Source organism: Hordeum vulgare, chromosome 7H (genome assembly GCF_904849725.1).
Source record: "Hordeum vulgare subsp. vulgare chromosome 7H, MorexV3_pseudomolecules_assembly, whole genome shotgun sequence".
Classification (NCBI taxonomy): domain Eukaryota; kingdom Viridiplantae; phylum Streptophyta; class Magnoliopsida; order Poales; family Poaceae; genus Hordeum; species Hordeum vulgare.
The window spans coordinates 124,971,039-124,989,784 of NC_058524.1; the positions used below are offsets into that span (position 1 = coordinate 124,971,039).

General features: G+C 40.9%; 1 protein-coding gene across 1 annotated transcript; it reads left to right on the forward strand.

The window, feature by feature from the left end:
- The first annotated feature begins 289 nt into the window (after positions 1-289).
- LOC123410300 (protein MICROTUBULE BINDING PROTEIN 2C-like) lies at positions 290-3,457 on the forward strand. Its single transcript, XM_045103220.1, has 5 exons — positions 290-523; positions 659-727; positions 1,101-1,460; positions 2,241-2,456; positions 3,060-3,457. The coding sequence occupies exons 1-5, from the start codon at positions 395-397 to the stop codon at positions 3,210-3,212; spliced, it is 927 nt and encodes a 308-aa protein (XP_044959155.1). The 5' UTR covers positions 290-394; the 3' UTR covers positions 3,213-3,457.
- The last annotated feature ends 15,289 nt before the right edge of the window (positions 3,458-18,746 follow it).

The following is an 18,746-nucleotide window of genomic DNA, read 5'->3' on the forward strand; positions in this document are numbered from 1 at the left end:
CAAAAAAAAGACAAGATCTGTTTAGAAGAAGAAGTGATTCCATTCCATCTAGTCCTAGTTTCCACTTGCATGAACCACGCAACAGAATCATTAGCCAAAGCGTGGCTCCCTCTTTCCCTTTCCAAAGGAGGCGTTTTCCAGCCAGGATCCGTCGGCACCGCACCAAGAAGCCTCCCTCCTAAAAGCGGCCCAGTCGGAATCAACACCACGACCGAACCCAGTGACCCGGCCTTAAACCCCGACCCAACCACCCGCCCGACCCGACCCGACCCGACCCGACCCTCTCTCTGTCTATTCCCAGCCGTTTCAACGTTCCCAAATTCCCAACCCGATTCCATTCCGCCCCACTCCCACTCGTCGCCCTCCCGATTCGGTTTGAAAAGAGACAAAAGGAATGCTCGACCGGTCCCTCCGGTCGGCGGAGGCCGGCGCCGGCGCGGCCGGCCCAGGCGAGCGCCGCGGCGACGTGGATCTCCTCGTCAAGGACCTGGAAGCCATGGTGCCGCTCGTCGAATCCCTCATGGTGAGTTGCGCGCGCGGGTCGGCGACGCAGATCTCGCCGGGGCTCGACCGGATTCCGCCTCCAGGCCCTCTCCCTCGCGGGGCTCGTCGGGTCGGGCTGTTCTGACCGTCGGGGTTGGTTTGTCTCTGGATGCAGGATCGGAGGACGAACCCGTCGTACTCGCGCCGCGCCTCGCTGGTCTACACGCCGGCGCCGCCCAAGAAGGTGACACGCTTCTTTCTTCCCTCTGGCGCTTTGCTTCTTGGATGCGGGGATTTTTTGCATTAACAAAAAGACTACAGCGATAGTTGCTGATGTTTCGGTTTCCCTGTGTACTTTCCTGAATAGTGACCCGGGGGGGTGGTTCGAATGTCGTAGCTCGGTGGATAGGCTGTGCAAGAAAGTTCAGATTAGGGAATTTCATTGTCACTGCATGATTTACAGGGGTGTAGATCTCGCAAGTTCGTCGGTTTTTGTCAAGTTTTCCTTGCCTTGTTTGGCGTTGATAAATCTGATTTGTCGGCTGAGAACAACAACAAAAAAAACTCTCATGAGCTTTTGTAACGGTGAACCTGGGATGTATGCTTCTTTCTTGCAGGGCGGTGATTTGAAAAGCGCAAAGACACCACAAACCGTGTCGGCAAAAAAGCGGAGGGATCCTGGGGACACAGGAAATAAAAACACACCTGATTCAAATGGAGAAAACGGCTCGGTTGCCCCGATGACTCAATCGGCGGCAGAGAATAAAACCAAAGACAAGGATGAGATCGGTTTGCTGCGTGAGCAGGTCGATGAGCTCCAAAAGCAACTTGTTGAAAAGGAGGACGCTTTGAGGTCGGCCGAGAGTACCGTGAGTGAGATGAATGCGGTGTATTCGACAGTTGATGGATTGAAGCGCCAAGTTGCTGAGAAAGAAGCTTTGATCAAGTATGCGAATTCTCAGTTACAAAATGCAAAGGTGAATTGCCTGCCTGCCTGCAACTACATTTTGCTATATATATATTTCTTTAGCGGTAATTGTGCTATATTATGGTCTAATCTCCAATGAGCAAAAGTTTCCTCTTTTTTTCTGAAGCTTATTTGTCATTATCGTTTTAAATTTTGTTCTATAAATGGCCCACTAGTTTGCTACGTTTTAGATTTCTGGTTGTCACATCCTTGGTGTTCAAATCATGATGATCCTAACAAACAAATAAAATACATTTTTTTTGTACTTACAACATAAAAGTAGGGAATGATATGCTTATGTTCGCCACCATTTAGTTCATAATGTGTCATGTTCATTCTAAACTGAAGAAACTAGGGTACGAATAGCAGACAGACCATATGAAGCAGTTTCAACTTTCTAGTTATAATCTGGCTTGCAATGCGTTTAATCATTGTACCGGGAGTTATTAGCCAATTTCAAATCTTTGTAGCCTAGTTTTTGTTCACTACTATGCTATGCAGTCCCAACATTTTAATCCTCATTTTGGCTATACTACAAACTGTACCGTGGCCCTGTTCTCATGCATGGAATTGAACTGTCCGTTTGTGCAATTCCAGCTTTTGCAATGCAGTTTAATAAAACATTTCCATCACTAGATGACAATAGCATTGTTCTATATCGGTTAAGTTCAACAGAGTGGGTGTTCTGTTCTCTTCTTTTCATGTATTAAATGTTGGTTTGTAGTCAAATTCAAACCAATTGCTCGCTATGGCATTTATTTGATGTTTTGTTCTGAAATTTGTTCTGTAGGTTATGCTTGCAGACAAGCAAGCATCTTTAGAAAAATTGGAATGGGAGGTAAAGACCTCAAATAAGAAGGTTGAAGATCTTCAAGGGGATGTCTCCAGTATGGAGTTTGAGATAAGTTCATTTGTGACATTGTTCGAGAAAATCTCGGAGAATGTTTCAGGTGATTCTCACGATGGTAGCATACCATCTTATGATCTCGAGGCACTTCAATCAGCGGTGAGTAATCCTTGATTGTTGTGTCTTTACCTTTTTTCATAAACCTTCTCGAATCCATACAAGTTCTACAGGTCTGATCAATGATGATGCTGTTCTCTTACTCCCTACTCCCTCCGTTCCTAAATATAAATCACTTTAGAGGTTTAACTAAAAGACTACATACGGATGTATATAGACATACTTTAGAGTGTAGATTCACTCATTTTGCTCTGTATGTAGTCCCCTAGTGAAATCTCTAAAAAGACTTATATTTAGGAACAGAGGGAGTAGTTTTTTGCAAAAGATCTAACTGCAACGTAGTAATACCAATTCATTCCGAATCTGCTAACTGTGTAAAATGTATGGTATTATAGCCTATCATTACTGGCTTCAAAATCATGTCACGTGTAACATTTGGATTCTGCAATGGAAATTTGCTAACAATTTAGGTTATGGACATAATTAGGATAACGCTGTAAGAATGTGTTAATTATCCAGCCTGTGTGCCGTCATGCAAGATCACCATGAATACTGCTTTGAAAACTTCCAGAAAACTAAAACTGAGAAGATGTCATGCCTGTGTATTTACTTTCTTTAACTAATCATCAAACGTTGCTCTGTCAGAGTGAAATCGACAAGATTGAAGTGGACAGGATAGAGCAGGAAAGAACTACATATGCTGAAGCTCTTGCTGCTGCAAGAGCAAACCCTAACGAAGAACACTTGAGTTCAGTTGCGGAGGCACGGTCAAGGCTGCAGGTCCTCGTTGTACAATAATGCACAAGGTGCCAGTTGTAGTTTATGTACGATGATGCACCGCGGTGCCAATTGTAGTGTATGTACGATAATTTTAAGTCACTGATGTAATTATATGTGTGGGCTTGAGCTGATTCATGTGTGTGTGTGACTGTAATCGACCAAACAACTGAAACTAGGCAGTTGCTTAGTTTGAGAATCACATTTATATCCGGTTCTGTGCTCCCCATTGTTGTTTAGAAGGAAATCAGTAGCTGTTGTTTTAATAGTGAGCACCGAGCAGTGCTGCTATCTGATGTGATGTTTATGTTTAAGTTTTTTTTTTAGGGGACGATGTTTATGTTTAACTGCCAAGCTCCGTCCCAAAGGGCCCAGATCGGGGCCTGAAGGTCACCGCCGGCCAAGCCCTGCACCAAGCCGCCCGGCTGCCACCCTTACCTGCCCATCATGCCTCGTGCCCCGTGCCGGTGATCCGACCTGATTAGACCGGAAACCAGCACGCACGCAGCCGCCCCATCGCCACCGGACGTAGCTTCAGGGACTCGATGAATTGTAACTTAGCCCCTTTTATCAGCCGTCGATATAGATCCGACGTACCAGCTTGACTTAAATTTTACATAATTTTTTAAAAGTGTTCAGAAAAATTTAAAAAATATCCAATAAATCATAAATGTTCTGTTTTGTATTCCGTGAAAATTTCAGTCCATTTAAATGTATCATTTATGAATGACAGTCTCTCAAGTCGCGCGGAGATGTGTATAGCTTTTCCTTTGTTTATTCATAAGCGATACATTCAAATGGACTGAAATTTTAACTTCACAAAATACAAAACGGAACATCTATGATTTATTGGAATTTTTTCAATTTTTTTTTAAACAATTCTAAAAAAATTATGTAAAATTTGAGTCAATCTGACACGTCGGATCTATATCGGATGGCTGATAAAATGGGCTAAGTTACAGTAAGACTTGGTTTCATCAAGTCACTGAAGTTGCGTCCATCGCCACCGGCCACCACCACCACCACCACCACCACACGTTGAACTACGACAGCCGTTGGCCCGCATTGCTCGCAGCCAGTGCTGCCTGACGTTAACTCTCGGCGGATGCCTAACTGCACCCACCGGAGCCGTAGGCGTGCCCCGCCTCTCCATCCTAAGAAGAATGTCCCGCAGCCACCCATGCTGTAGACGAGCACCAGCTACCAGATATAAGTGTTTGTGTGTTGCACTGTCGGGCGGGACGCAGAGTTTCTGCTCCCCAGCTCATTTGAGCTCGATGAACAGTAAAATCAAAAAAAATACAAAAAAGTTCAAAAAATTCCAATTTTTTAAGACCAACATTAACAAAAAATTTAAGTGCGTGATTTTTTTTGGCATGAAATAACTTTCCTACAAAGTTTAGCAAAAAAACAAACAAAATCAATGCTCTGAAAAGCGCATTTTCAGAGTATCATTTTTTTTGCCATGACTTTTAGGAATGTTATTTCATACCAATTTGTTGTACACACTTAAAACTTTTGTCAATGTTGGTCTCAAAAAACATTCGTATTTTTTGAATGTTTTTCAATTTTACTGTTCACCGAGCTCAAATGAGCTCGGGAGTAGAAGGGCACTTTCGTGTTGGGCAAACATACTCTAGTGGTTCGACATCAATCATGTATAATATATACTCTCTCCGTCGCAAAATAACGGTCTCAACTTTGTACTAGCTATAGTACAAAATTATATTAAGCTTAAAACATTTATTTTAAGACGGAGGAAGTACTTACACCCATCATATATTGATTTTGGTATGATTTGAATTTATATGAGTATGGATAGGGGCCGACAAATAAAGCTTTGATACAATTGAAATTTTGGTAAGATTTTATTTTATTTGCATATAGGTAGAAGAAGGCAAGTAATTTTGATTTAGTTGAATTTTTGGTAAAACTTGATTTAATCTAATCAAGTTAATTCAATACGTGGTTTTGGAAGGAGAGACAAGGTATAAACACTAAAACTATCATCAGACCATAGACACTTCTTTATAAGAACAATAAAGTAGTAAAGATGCTTCCACTTTTTACGGAACAGTTTTCTTTGGTTGCTTCTGATTTTATTTTTCCTATTTTTTATGTTTATGTTTTTCTTTTATTTTCATTTTCCTCTTCCCTTTTTTTTGTTTTTTATTTTTTTATTTCTTATTTCCTTTTCTTTTCTCTTGCCTTTTTATGGCTGTATTATCTATTTATCTCCTCTCCTTTTTTTCCCTTTATCTATTTATCACCTTTTAAAATAATTACATGTTTTCCCCAAAACATTTTGAATTTCTTTCTGAGAACATTGTTTAAAAAAAATACATGAACACTTTTTAAACAATGTATGTTTTTAAAAGCATTGGCACTTTAAAAATTAATGAACAATTCTTAAATACGTGAGAACTTTTAATTTATATGAAAACTTTCTAAAATTATAGGAATGTACAACTTCATAATTACATCAATGTTTTAACAAAATACATGAACTCTTTAAAAAATTCATGAATATTGAACATGTTTTTAGTTAATCGTACATTTTAGAGAAATGTTTGGCCATTTTTTAAGTTGACGAATTTAATTTTAAATGTGTAGATACCTTTTTAAAATTAAAATGATGCTATCTTTTCCTTTTTAATGATTTATTAAGTTATTATAAATTTATACATTTTGAGATTTCTTTAAAAAATAGTAGTTTTTTTAAGGATGCACATACTCAACTTAATTACTCAATGTTGATGTTACCGAAATGGTTATAGGATCATAGGGCTCAAGAAGGCACAAGGGGCGCCCCTTGAGCCTTGACAAAGATAGAATATGTCTACCTATAGAATGTGCTTCAACTTTACATTATCTCTTCTCACCAGCAAAGGAGTACATTTGAACTCGTCAAGATTTATCGGGTAATACTCTCATATCTCCCTCTATGCTTAAGAATGTCATCCACTACTCCTTTGCAAACCGAAATGACTATCACGTGTTGGATATGAACATTAGATGATAGAGATAAAACCTCTCAGCACGCCAAACCTTCCAGGGTTGCCAGATCACTTACATTAGGGAACATGATAGCAGAAGAACCCCAAAAACTTCCCTTGATGATTAGTTGCAAATTACATCTACAACTCCTCGTCTCCAAAACCGAGCAATGATTCCGTCAACATTACTTTTTTGTTTTTTTCCATGACCAGAGGAGTCCACATAGGTTCACGCGGGGTATTGTTGCGCAACACTTGTCTTGTGGAGCTTTGACTTGGATAATCTTGAACTCCGTCCAAAACCTAGTGATGAACAAATGAGTGGACAAATGACCTTGGTGTTCATCTTCATGTATAAGCTTGCGCCTTGTTGTCCAGATCGCCCAAAGCATGACTAGAAGCTTCATGCAATATGCATGTGACAATGAATCAAACATACTACATATCCATTTTTTCCCTGGTTCGCTTGTAGATCGCATGTGCTCGAACTACCTCACCATCACACAAATCCCTACACACATCTCGTGGTGGTGTAATCGAGTGGGGAATGCCTCTAAGGACCCCCCTACCACATATTTGACACATATCCAAGTCTCTATGACGAAGAAGATTCACAAATGGTACGGACTGGTGTGACAAACACCACAAAACACTTTCAACTTCGATGGGACCTACTTCTGCAAAAGTAGTCCTTGATTTTCTGCTCCTTCTAGTGTTAGAGGTATCATCCCGCTCCTCCATCTATGCCTCGCGATGCAGCCTGATCCACGCTAATATGACCTCACAGAGACATGATTGTTTTTCTTAAAATGACACGACCAACAATCGGACATATGTCTCATACACAAGGGCATATTGAGAAAAACGTGGGCATTGATGGGGATGAAAACCTCCTCAATTCCCTCCTTCCTTCATGAGCAAGATGGCCTATCAACATATGGTGCCCGATCGACAATAAATAGGCAAGCGCATATATTTTTGTCCAAATTACTGATTATGGGTTACCGATTGCAAATGTCACTCCCACTTCCTATGACGATGGCAAGTGCGGCATATTTTCATAGCATGGGAGTTTTGTGTTTTTCGTAGTTCCGTTTTTTCAAAACGTTTTAGCTCTTGAACCGCGTTCAAATCACGAACCATTTTTTACCATTGCGTTTCTTGTGTCAAGATCTTCGAGCAACAACCCATATTAATAGGTTTGGATGAACTTAATGAAAATCAAAGACCAAAAAAAAGAACCGGATAAAGGGAATCCTTATAAGGGCATATCGTGGAAGAACTACTATGTTGCTGCCTTGGCCTACAAAAAAGCAACCAAAAAATAAAAAACAGAAAATCAAAAACACATTTGCGCTTCATTTTTCTAGCATTGGTTATGTTTCATGTGGTGCACAATTATGCTTTCACTTTTCGGAAAGCACATGCTCTGATTTCATGCGGTGCACAACTATGTTTTTAATTTTTCATGAATCACATGTTGTGCTTCATGCAAAAGTACAACTATGCTTCATGTGCATGCTTCATGTGATGCACAACTATACTTTTCACTTTTCAGAAAACGTAAGTTGTACCTCATGCGGAATCATAAATGTGATTCATTGTGAAACACAACTGTACTTTCATACCGTGTGCTTCACGGGAAAGCCCCTCTAGAAAACCATTTTTTCAAGATCCAAAAAAACAAAACAAAATCTTAAAATCCGAAAAAACGTGCAGGAAAAAGTTCTACAATTGATGCGCCCAACACACAACACATGACATGCTTGGTGTGCTCCCGTGGGGTCCATTGTTAACATTGTCGCTAGCGATAGGCCTCTCTCTCTTCGAAGTCACTATTTAAGGGTTACCCTTTACAAATATCACTCTTCATTTTATCTAATGATGATAAATGACGCACTGTATATGCATTATTTATCATAACATAAGATTTTTTTTTCCTGTAGATACACATTTCTAAAAGTTTTATCTCTTAAACCGTGCGTCCCAGCCCCAGATCATTTTCATGTTGGATTTTCTATGTCGAGATCATCGAAACAAAATCTCTTGTTAATAGGTCTCGACGAACCCTTTTCCACGGAAAAAACCTAGGAAAACGGGAAACCAAAAAAGTGAAAACCACAAAATTGGCAAATGTAAACCAAAAGAAAAAAAACAATCCTAGAAGCACAATCAGATTTTTCACATTTCCTGGGAAGTACAAGCAAAGCCGTATTTCTCATGAAAGCACAACGACTAGTGGAAAAATGGTTAGTCACAACTCTTGTTCGTGACGCGCCATTTCTCACCAACGCCGGCATTAATATTTTCAAATAGTGTTAACATTGACTAATTTCAAACGTCATAGCTATTTACTTAGTGATGTCGGTGCACATTAGGCTCATTAGGCCCACGCGAGCACTAGTGTGTTTGAACAGCCAACCTGGCCCAGGATTTTTTCTATCCTTTTCACTCTCACTCTCGATCCCCAACGCCACATGTCCTCCTCTCGATCTTCGTTGCCGCCCAACGTCGCCCGCCTTCGCCCAACGCCACCCCGCCCGACGTTGCCCAACGTCGCCCGTCTCCGCCCGCCGCTGCCCATAGCCGTCCGCACACCTCCTCACCCCAAGCACCTCTGCGGTAAGTCCGACGCCCCTCCCTCTCTCCTTTTCCTCTCTCATTTTTTAGGATTAGGGTTAGGTAATGCTTAGGGTTAGGGTTCTTAAGAAACCATAAAATACCCCGTGCGTTGCAGCCGGAATTGCTTGTAATTCAGTCATAAGATATTTGGTTGTCTAGAAGACAAATGTTTGGATAAATAATATTATGATTGAAACTGATAAATATATATGTATAGTCATAATTATTTATTGAATATAGAAATAGCTTACTATGTGCTTAAATTGATTTGTAGTTGCCAGGGTGAGGGTCTTCTTCGTTGGGAACTATGTAGACATGTGGGGTTCCTTTCTTAATATACCCGTAGATGTATTTGTTGGGGAGCGTCGCATGGGAAATAAAACTTTTCCTATGCTCACAAAGATCTATCTAAGGAGATAAACAACTACAAGAGGGGGATTGCAACTACATACCCTTGTAGACCGCTAAGAAGAAGCGTTGAGAAACACGGTTATTGTAGTTGAACGTCTTCACGATCCAATCACGATCCGTCCGGTGATTCAATCATGAACATCCCGATCAAGTGCCGAACGGATGACACCTCCGCGCCCAACAGACGTACAACTCGATGACGCCTTCACCACCTTGATCCAGTGAGTGTGGATGAAGTAGTAGCTGAGTTATCTGGCAGCACGACGGCGTGGTGGCGGTGATGGTGGTGCTATCCCGACAGGGCTACACCGAGCGCTACCGAAATCGCAAACGGAGGAGAAAACGATCTTGGGAGAGAGAGGGGCACCAAGGGTTTAGTGTGTGCTCTTAGGGCGCCCCTCCCCTATATATATAGGCGGAGGGGCATGGGGAACAACCCCTCCAAGCCCTATGATGCATCCAAGGGGGAGGAGGTGGAGTCCTAGTCCTCCTTCCCTTCCAAAGAAAGGTGGACTTTCCACCTTTCCCAACTACATGGGCCTTGAGGGACTTGTGGGCGTGGGCCAATAAGACCAGGGCGTCTCCCCTCATCCCATGCAAATCATTTGGACATGGTGGAACCCTTGGTGGACTTACGGAATCCTCCGGAAGTTTAAGGAACCTTCTAGAAGCTTCCCGGTATAATACCAAAAAAACCCGAAACTTTTCCAGTAGCCAAAATGACTTCACATATATAAATCTATACATCCGGATCATTCCGGAGACCCTCGTGACGTCTGGGATCTCATCCGGAACTCCCAACAACATTTGGTCACCAACATACATAACTCAACAATACTATCTCGTCACCGAACGTTAAGTGTGCAGACTCTATGGGTTTGAGAACTATGTAGACATGACCGAGACACCTCTATAGTCAATAAACAATACCGGGACCTGGATGCCCATATTGGTTCCCATATATTCTATGAAGATCTATATTGGTCAAACCAACAATGTCAAGGATTGAACTAATCCCATATGCTCTTTCCTTTGTCCATTAGTATGTTACTTGCCCGAGATTCGATCGTAGGTATCTCCATACCTAGTTCAATCTCATTAAAGGCAAGTATCTTTACTTGTTCCGTAATACAAGATCACGTGACTAACTCTTTAGTCACATTGCGTGCAATCTTATTGTGATGCTGTATTACCGAGTAGGCCTCGAGATAATTCTCCGTCATACGGAGTGACAAATCCTAGTCTTGATCCATGCCAACTCCACAGCTCGAAGATACCTGTAGAGCATCTTTATAGTCACCAGTTATGTTGTGAAGTTTTATATACACATGGCATTTCTCCGATGTCAGTGAGTTGCATGATCTCATGGTTATAGGAAGAGATACATTGGCTTGCAGAAAGCAATAACAGTAAACTTGATATGATAATACTTTATACTTACGGCTTGGGTCTTGTCCATCACATCATTATCCTAATGATGTGACCCCGTTATCAAATGACAACTCATGTCTATGGCTAGGAAACCTTAGCCATCTTTGATCAACGAGCTAGTCCAGTAGAGGCTCACTAGGGACACAGTGTTGTCTATGTATCCACACATGTACTTGAGTTTTCAATCAATAAAATTATAGAATGGATAGTAAACGATTATCATGAACAAGGAAATATGATAATAACTAATTTATTATTTCCTATAGGGTATATGTCCAACAGTGTCCCACTTGCACTAGAGTCAATAATCTAGTTCACATCACCATGTGATTAAAACCCAATAAGTTCTCGGGTTTGATCTTGTTTTGGTTGTGAGAGAGGTTTTAGTCAATGGGCCTGCAACATTCAGATCAGTGTTTACTTTACAAATCTCTATGTCATACTGTAGATGTTGTTACCACGCTCCACTTGGAACTATTCTAAATGAATGCTCCACTATATGAATCCGGCTTGCTACTTAGAGTCATCGGGATTGGTGTCAAAGCTTGCATCGACATAACCCTTTACGACGAACTATTTTATCACCTCCATAATCGAGAAACATTTCCTTAGTCCTCTAATTAGTAAGGATAATTTTGACCGTTGTCTAGTGATCCACTCCTGGATCACTCTTGTACCCCTTGACACACTCATGCCAAGCCACACATCACGTGCGGTACACAACATGTCATACTATAGAGCCTACGGCTGAGGCATAGGGGACGACCTTTGTCCTTTCTATTTCTTTTGCCGTGGTCGAGCTTTGAGTATTACCCAAATTCACACTTTACAACACAGCCAAGAACTCCTTCTTTGACTTGATCCATTTTGAACTCCTTCAAAATCTTGTCAAGATATGTATTCATTGAAAGTTTTATCAAGCGTCTTGATCTATCTCTATAGATCTTGATGCCGAATATTCAACTAGCTTTATATAGGTTTTCCTTTGAAAAACTCCTTCCAAACAACCCTTTATGCTTTCGAGAAATTTTACATCATTTTCGATCAACAATATGTCATCCACATATACTTATGAGAAATTCTATAGTGATCCCACTCACTTTATTTTAAATACAAGTTTCTTCATAAACTTTGTATAAACCCAAAATATTTGACCACCATATCAAAGCACATATTCCAACTCCGAGATACTTGCTCGAGTCCAGAAATGGATTGCTGGAGCTTGCATGCCTTCTAGCATCCTTAGGATCGACAAAACCTTCTGGTTGTGTGGATCCATCCTTTCCTCAAGGAAACCATTAAGGAAACGATGTTTTGACATTCATCTACCAGATTTCATAATTGAAAAATGCAGATTCTGCTAACATAATTCCAACTGATTCCAGCATCTCTATGAGTGAGAATGTCGCATCGTAGTCAACTCTTTGAACTTGTCGGAAACCTCTCTGCGACAGGTCAAGCTTTATAAATGGTGACATTACCATCATCGTTTGTCTTCATCTTAAAGATCCATTTGTACTTAATAGCCTTAGAACCATCAGATAATTCTTCCAAAGTCCACACCTTGTTTTCATACATGGATAGTATCTCGGATTTCATGGACTCTAACCATTTGTTGGAACCCAGGCCCACCATCGCTTCTCCATAGCTCATAGGTTCATTATTGTCCAACAACATGACCTCCAAGACATGATTACCATACCACTCTCGAGTAGTACGTGTCCTTGTCGACCTATGAGGTTTGGTAGTATCTTGATCTGAAGGTTCATGATCACCACCATTAGCTTGCTCTTAAACCGGTGTAGGCGCCACAGGAACAACTACCTATGCCCTACTACTCTCTCGTTGAAGTGACGGTTCAATAACCTCATCAAGTTCCACCATCCTCCCACTCAATTCTTTCGAGAGAAGCTCTTTCTCGAGAAATGACCCATTCTTAACAACAAACACTTTGCCTTCATATCTGAGATAGGAGGTATAGCAACTCTTTCCTTTGGGTATCCTATGAAGATGCACTTATCCGCTCTGGGTACGAGCTTATCAGGCTAAGGCCTTTTCACATAAGCGTCGCAGCCCTGCTATCCCACAGACAACAACGCCAGAAATTGACACGTTGACAGAGGTTGGGATTGCGTTGGTTTTTCCCTTGAAGAGGAAAGGGTGATGCAGCACAGGAGCAGTAAGTATTTCCCTTAGTTTGAGAACCAAGGTATCGATCCAGAAGGAGGGTCTCAAGTCCAGTACCTGCGCAAACACAAACAAGCTTGCAACCAACGCTTCAAAGGGGTTGTCAATCCCTTCAAGATTGTTTGCAAAGTGAGATCTGAAGGCGGAAAGTGCAACGAAGTAAAAAGTGTAAGGCTGAAAATATGGTGTGGAGTAGACCCTGGGGGCCATAGTGTTCACTAGAGGCTTCTCTCAAAATAGCAAGTGTTACGGTGGGTGAACAAATTACTGCCGAGCAGTTGATAGAACCGCGCAAAGTCATGACGATATCTAAGGCAATGATCATACATATAGGCATCACGTCCGAGACAAGTAGACGGATACTTTCTGCATCTACTACTATTACTCCACACATCGACCGCTATCCAGCATGCATCTATTGTATTGAGTTCATGACGAACAGAGTAACGCTTTAATCAAGATGACATGATGTAGAGGGATAATCTCAAAGCAATGATGAAAACCCCATCTTTTTACCCTTGATGGCAACAACACGATGCGTGCCTCGCTACCCCTTTTGTCACTGGGTGAGGTCACCGCACGGTATGAACCCAAAACAAAGCACTTCTCCCATTGCAAGAATCATAGATCTAGTTGGCCAGACAAAACCCACAACTCGAAGAGAATTACAAGGATATGAAATCATGCATAAGAGAGATCAGAAGAAACTCAAATAAGATTCATAGATAATCTGATCATAAATCCACAGTTCATCGGATCTCGACAAACACACCGCAAAAGAAGATTACATCGGATAGATCTCCATGAAGATCATGGAGAACTTTGTATTGAATATCCAAGAGAGAGAAGAAGCCATCTAGTTACTAGCTATGGACCCATAGGTCTATGGTGAAGTACTCACGCATCATCGGAGAGGTCATGGTGTTGATGAAGAAGCCCTCCGTGTCTGAATCCCCCCTCTGGCAGGGCACCAAAACGTGCCCCAGATGGGATCTTGCGGAGACAGAAGCTTGCGGCGGTGGAAAAGTACTTTCGATGATCTTCTGATTTTTTCTGGAATTTATGGGAATATATAGGCGAAAGACCTAGTGCAAAGGGCATCCTGGGGGCCCACAAGCCTGGATGGCGCGACCTCCCCCCTGGCCGCGGGGTGGGGGCTTGTGGGGCCCCTGAGGCTCCCCTGCCTTGGCTCCCAAGCTTCCCGATCTTCTTCCATTCCAAAAAAATCTTTTCGGGGATTTTCTTCCGTTTGGACTCTGTTTCAAAATCTCCTGTGAAAGGGGTAAAAAACATGGAAAAAACAGGAACTGGCACTTGGCACTGAGTTAATAAGTTAGTCCCAAAAAATATATAAAAGGCATGCAAAATATCCAAAGTTTGACAAGATAATAGCATGAAACCATCAAAATTTATAGATACGTTGGAGATGTATCAAGCATCCCCATGCTTAACTCCTGCTCGTCCTCGAGTAGGGAAGTGATAAAGAATGAATTTTTGATGTGGAATGCTACCTAGCATAGTTGTCCTTTGCAACTTCTTTCACGTGACATGAATGTTCAGATCCGTAAGATTCAAAACAATAGTTTGCTATTGACATGAAAACAGTAATACTTCAAGCAAACTAGCAAAGTAATCATGAACTTTCAAAATAACAAGGCCAAAGAAAGTTATCCCTACAAAATCATATAGTCTGGCTATGCTCCATCATCCTCACACAACTAATGTAAATCATGCACAACCCCGGAATTGGCCAAGTAATTTTTTTCGCACTCTTACTTTCTCAAATTTTTTATAACTATCAAGCAATACATGAGCGAGAGCCATGGATATAACACTATAGGTGGAATAGAGTGTGGTGGTGGTTGTGAGACAAAAAGGAGGAGATGGTCACACTGACTCGACGTATCAATAGGCTATGGAGATGCCCATTAATAGATATCAATGTGAATGAGTAGGGATTGCCATACAAAGGATGCACTAGAGCTATAAGTATGTGAAAGCTCAAAAGAAAAACTAGTGGGTGTGCATCCAACTTGCTTGCTCACGAAGACCTAGGGCAATTTTGAGGAAGCCCATCATTGGAATACACAAGCCAAGTTATAAAATGAAGATTCCCACTAGCATATGGTAGTTACAAAGCAAGAAGCTCTCAATCATGAAGAACATGGTGCTAACATGAAGCACAAGTGTGGAAAAAGATAGTAGCATTGTCCCTTCTCTCTTTTTCTCTTTTTTTCATTTGGGCTCTTAGGCCTCTTTTTTATTTTCTTTTATTTTCTTTCCTTTTTTTGTTTTTGGGCTCTTTGGACTCTTTTTTTATTTCCTCACATGGGACAATGCTCTAATAATGATGATCATCAAACTTTTATTTACTCACAGCTCAAAGATCACATGATGATGACTCCATAGGAAATGCCTCCGGCAGTGTACCGGGATGTGCAACGATCTAGCATGGCGTATGACGTTGAAACATCTCGCTAGCTATATTACGATCATGCAATGGCAATATGAGAGTGACGGCACAAGTCATGAGACGGAACAGTGGGAGTTGCATGGCAATATATCTCGGAATGGCTATGAAAATGTCATAGTAGGTAGATATGGTGGGTGTTTTGAGGAAGGAATTTGGTGGGTTTGTGCACCGGCGAGAATGGCGTGGCACTAGAGAGGCTAGGAATGGTGGAAGGTGAAAGTGCATCTATACCATGGGCTTACATTAGTCATGAAGAACTCACATACTTATTGCGAAAGTTTTTATTAGTAATCAAAACAAAGTGCTAAACGCATACTCCGAGGGGAAGGGTTGGTAGGTGTTAACCATCGCGCGATCCCGACCTCAACACAAAGGATGACAATCAATAGATCAATTATGCTCCGACTTCCTAACATAGAGGTTCACCATACGTGCATGCTACGGGAATCACTAACTCCAACACAAGTATCTCTAGATTCACAACACCCTACTAACATAACTCTCAATATTACCGAATCCACATCTCAAAACTAATTGAGAGGAATCAAAACTTCTCTTTCTATTCAATGCACATGAAGATGGAGGTTTTTGCATCCTCTTTGGGTACCTATCACATTTGGGACTACTTTCATAGCATAAGCCAACTACCAAATCACGCACCGTCGTGCTCTAAAAGATATAAGTGAAGCACATAGAGCAAAAGTATCTAGCTCAAAAGATATAAGTGAAGCACTATGAGCATTCTAGCAAAATCACGATGAGTGCATGTCTCTCTCTCTAAAAGGTGTGCAGCAAGGATGATTGTGACACAACAAAAAGAAAAGACTCCTAAGATACAAGACGCTCCAAGCAAAACACATATCATGTGATGAATAAAAATATAGCTCCAAGTAATGTTATCGATGGATTGAAGACGAAAGAGGGGATGCCTTCCGAGGGCATCCCCAAGCTTAGGCTTTTTGGTGTCCTTGAATTTGTCTTGGGATACCTTCGGCATCCCCAAGATTGAGCTCTTTCCACTCCTTATCTCTTTGTCCATGAGAACATCACCCAAAACTTGAAAACTTCACAACACAAAACTTAAACAGAAACTTGTGATAACATTAGTACAAGAAAACAAACTACCACTTCTTTTGTTACTGTAGCAAACTTGAATTCCATCTAAATTGATGATGGGCTACTGTATTATCACTTTTCCATGGCTAGTACCCCCCGATACTAACCATAGTTTATCAAAACAAGCAACCAACTCAACCAAAACAGAATATGTAAAAAACAGACCAGTCTATAGCAATCTGTATACTTCGTATACTTCTGGTACCTCAAAAAATCTGAAAACATACGCGGCCTGGGAAAAAAGTATATCAATAAGCAGCAAAAAGAATCAACTCAAAATCTATTTCTGAATAAAAATGAAAAATCATCTCGTGAGTGAAAAAGTTCTGTCTTTTTCCAGCAGGATCAAACAACCATTACCAAGACTACTCATAAAGGCTTTAATTGGCTCAAACAAAAAAGAAACACAAAAAACACAATCACAACAGAATTATGAAAGTGTGGACGCAACAAAACAGAAAGAAAAATATAAATTCATTGGGTTGCCTCCCAACAAGCGCTATTGTTTAATGCCCTTAGCTAGGCATAGAAGCGATAGAATCACGTATGGTCGTCTTTGGTGCTCAAACCATAAGTGGCCCTCATCATGGATTCATAAGGCAATCTTATTTTCTTTCTAGGAAAGTGTTCCATGCCCTTCCTTAAAGGAAATTGAAATCTAATATTCCCTTCCTTCATATCGATGATAGCACCGATAGTCCTTAGGAAAGGTCTACCAAGAATAATGGGGCATGTAGGATTGCAATCAATGTCAAGCATAATGAAATCCACGGGTACATAGTTCCTATTTTCAATAATAAGAACATCATTGATCATTCCCATGAGTTTCTTGACCGTAGAATCAGCAAGATGCAAATTAAGAGAACATTCTTCAATCTCATTAAAACCCAGAACATCACATAAAGACTTTGGAATCGCAGAAACACTAGCACCCAAATCACACAAAGCATTGTACTCATAGTTTTTGATTTTGATTTTGATGGTAGGTTCCCACTAATCATGAAGCTTTCTAGGGATAGAGACTTCCAATTCAAGTTTCTCTTCAAGAGATTTTATCATAGCTTCGACGATATGATCGGTAAAGGATTTGTTTTGGCTATAAGCGTGTGGAGAGTTCAACATGGATTGCATCAAAGAAATGCATTCAATCAAGGAGCAACTATCATAATTGAATTCCATGAAATCCCGGTAGTAATTTCATTACTACTCTAAGTTTTAACGTCTTCTACTCCACTTTTAATGCTTTTAGCATCAAGATAGATGGACTCCGAATCATTGGGGCACTTTTCAACCAAAGTGGATTCATACCCAGCCCCATAATCATTAGGTTTGACACAAGAAAACAAAGATTCAATGGGAGTCACACCAAGCACTTTAAGATCTTCGTGATTCTCATCACAAGAACACGCCTTTTTAAGCCATTCATGTCTAGCACGAATTTGGGCGGTTCTTTCTTGGCCCTCAATCATGGAAACACGCATAGCTTTCAAAGTTTCATCCATGTTGATTTTGGGAGGAGCACATCTAACTTTCAAAGCATCAACATCACAAGAAATTCTATCCACGCTCTTAGCCAAATCGTCAATTTTGAGTAGTTTTTCCTCTATGGACGCATTAAAAATCTTTTGAGAGTTGATGAACTCTTTGATATTACTCTCTAGATCAGAGGGTAATCTATTGTAATTTCCATGAGTATTGTTGTAGGAGTTGCCAAAGTTATTAGAGGAGTTACTAGGAAAAGGCCTAGGAACATAGTTTCCTGTAAAGGCATTGTTGTTGCCAAAGTTATTCCTACCAACAAAATTAACGTCGAGGCTAGCGTTGCTACTCTCAATCAAAGAAGACAAAGGCATATCATTAGGATCCAAAGAAGCACTTATACTAGCAACCAAATTCATTAACTCATCCATCTTAGCACTCAACGAGTTAATTTCTTCTATAGTGTGTACCTTCTTACTAGTAGGTGACCTTTCAGTGTGCCATTGAGAGTAGTTTGTCATGATGTTGTCTAAGAGCTTTGTAGCTTCCCCTAACGTGATTTCCATGAACGTTCCACCTGAGGCGGAGTCCAAGATATTTCTAGAAGCGAAATTCAAGCGAGCGTAAAAGATTTGAATAATCATCCAAAGACTCAAGCCATGAGCGGGGCAATTTCTAATCATTAATTTCATTCTCTCCCAAGGTTGTGCAACATGTTCATGATCAAGTTGCTTGAAATTCATGATATCATTACGGAGAGAGATGATCTTAACCGGCGGAAAATACTTGGATATATAAGCATCTTTGCACTTATCCCAATAATCGATACTATTTTTGGGC

Coding starts and splice junctions, on each gene's coding strand:
- LOC123410300 (XM_045103220.1), top strand. CDS start 395: ATGCTCGACCGGTCCCTCCGGTCGGCGGAGGCCGGCGCCGGCGCGGCC. Junction 728..1,100: donor CGCCGGCGCCGCCCAAGAAG/GTGACACGCTTC, acceptor TCTTTCTTGCAG/GGCGGTGATTTGAAAAGCGC. Junction 2,457..3,059: donor TCGAGGCACTTCAATCAGCG/GTGAGTAATCCT, acceptor TTGCTCTGTCAG/AGTGAAATCGACAAGATTGA.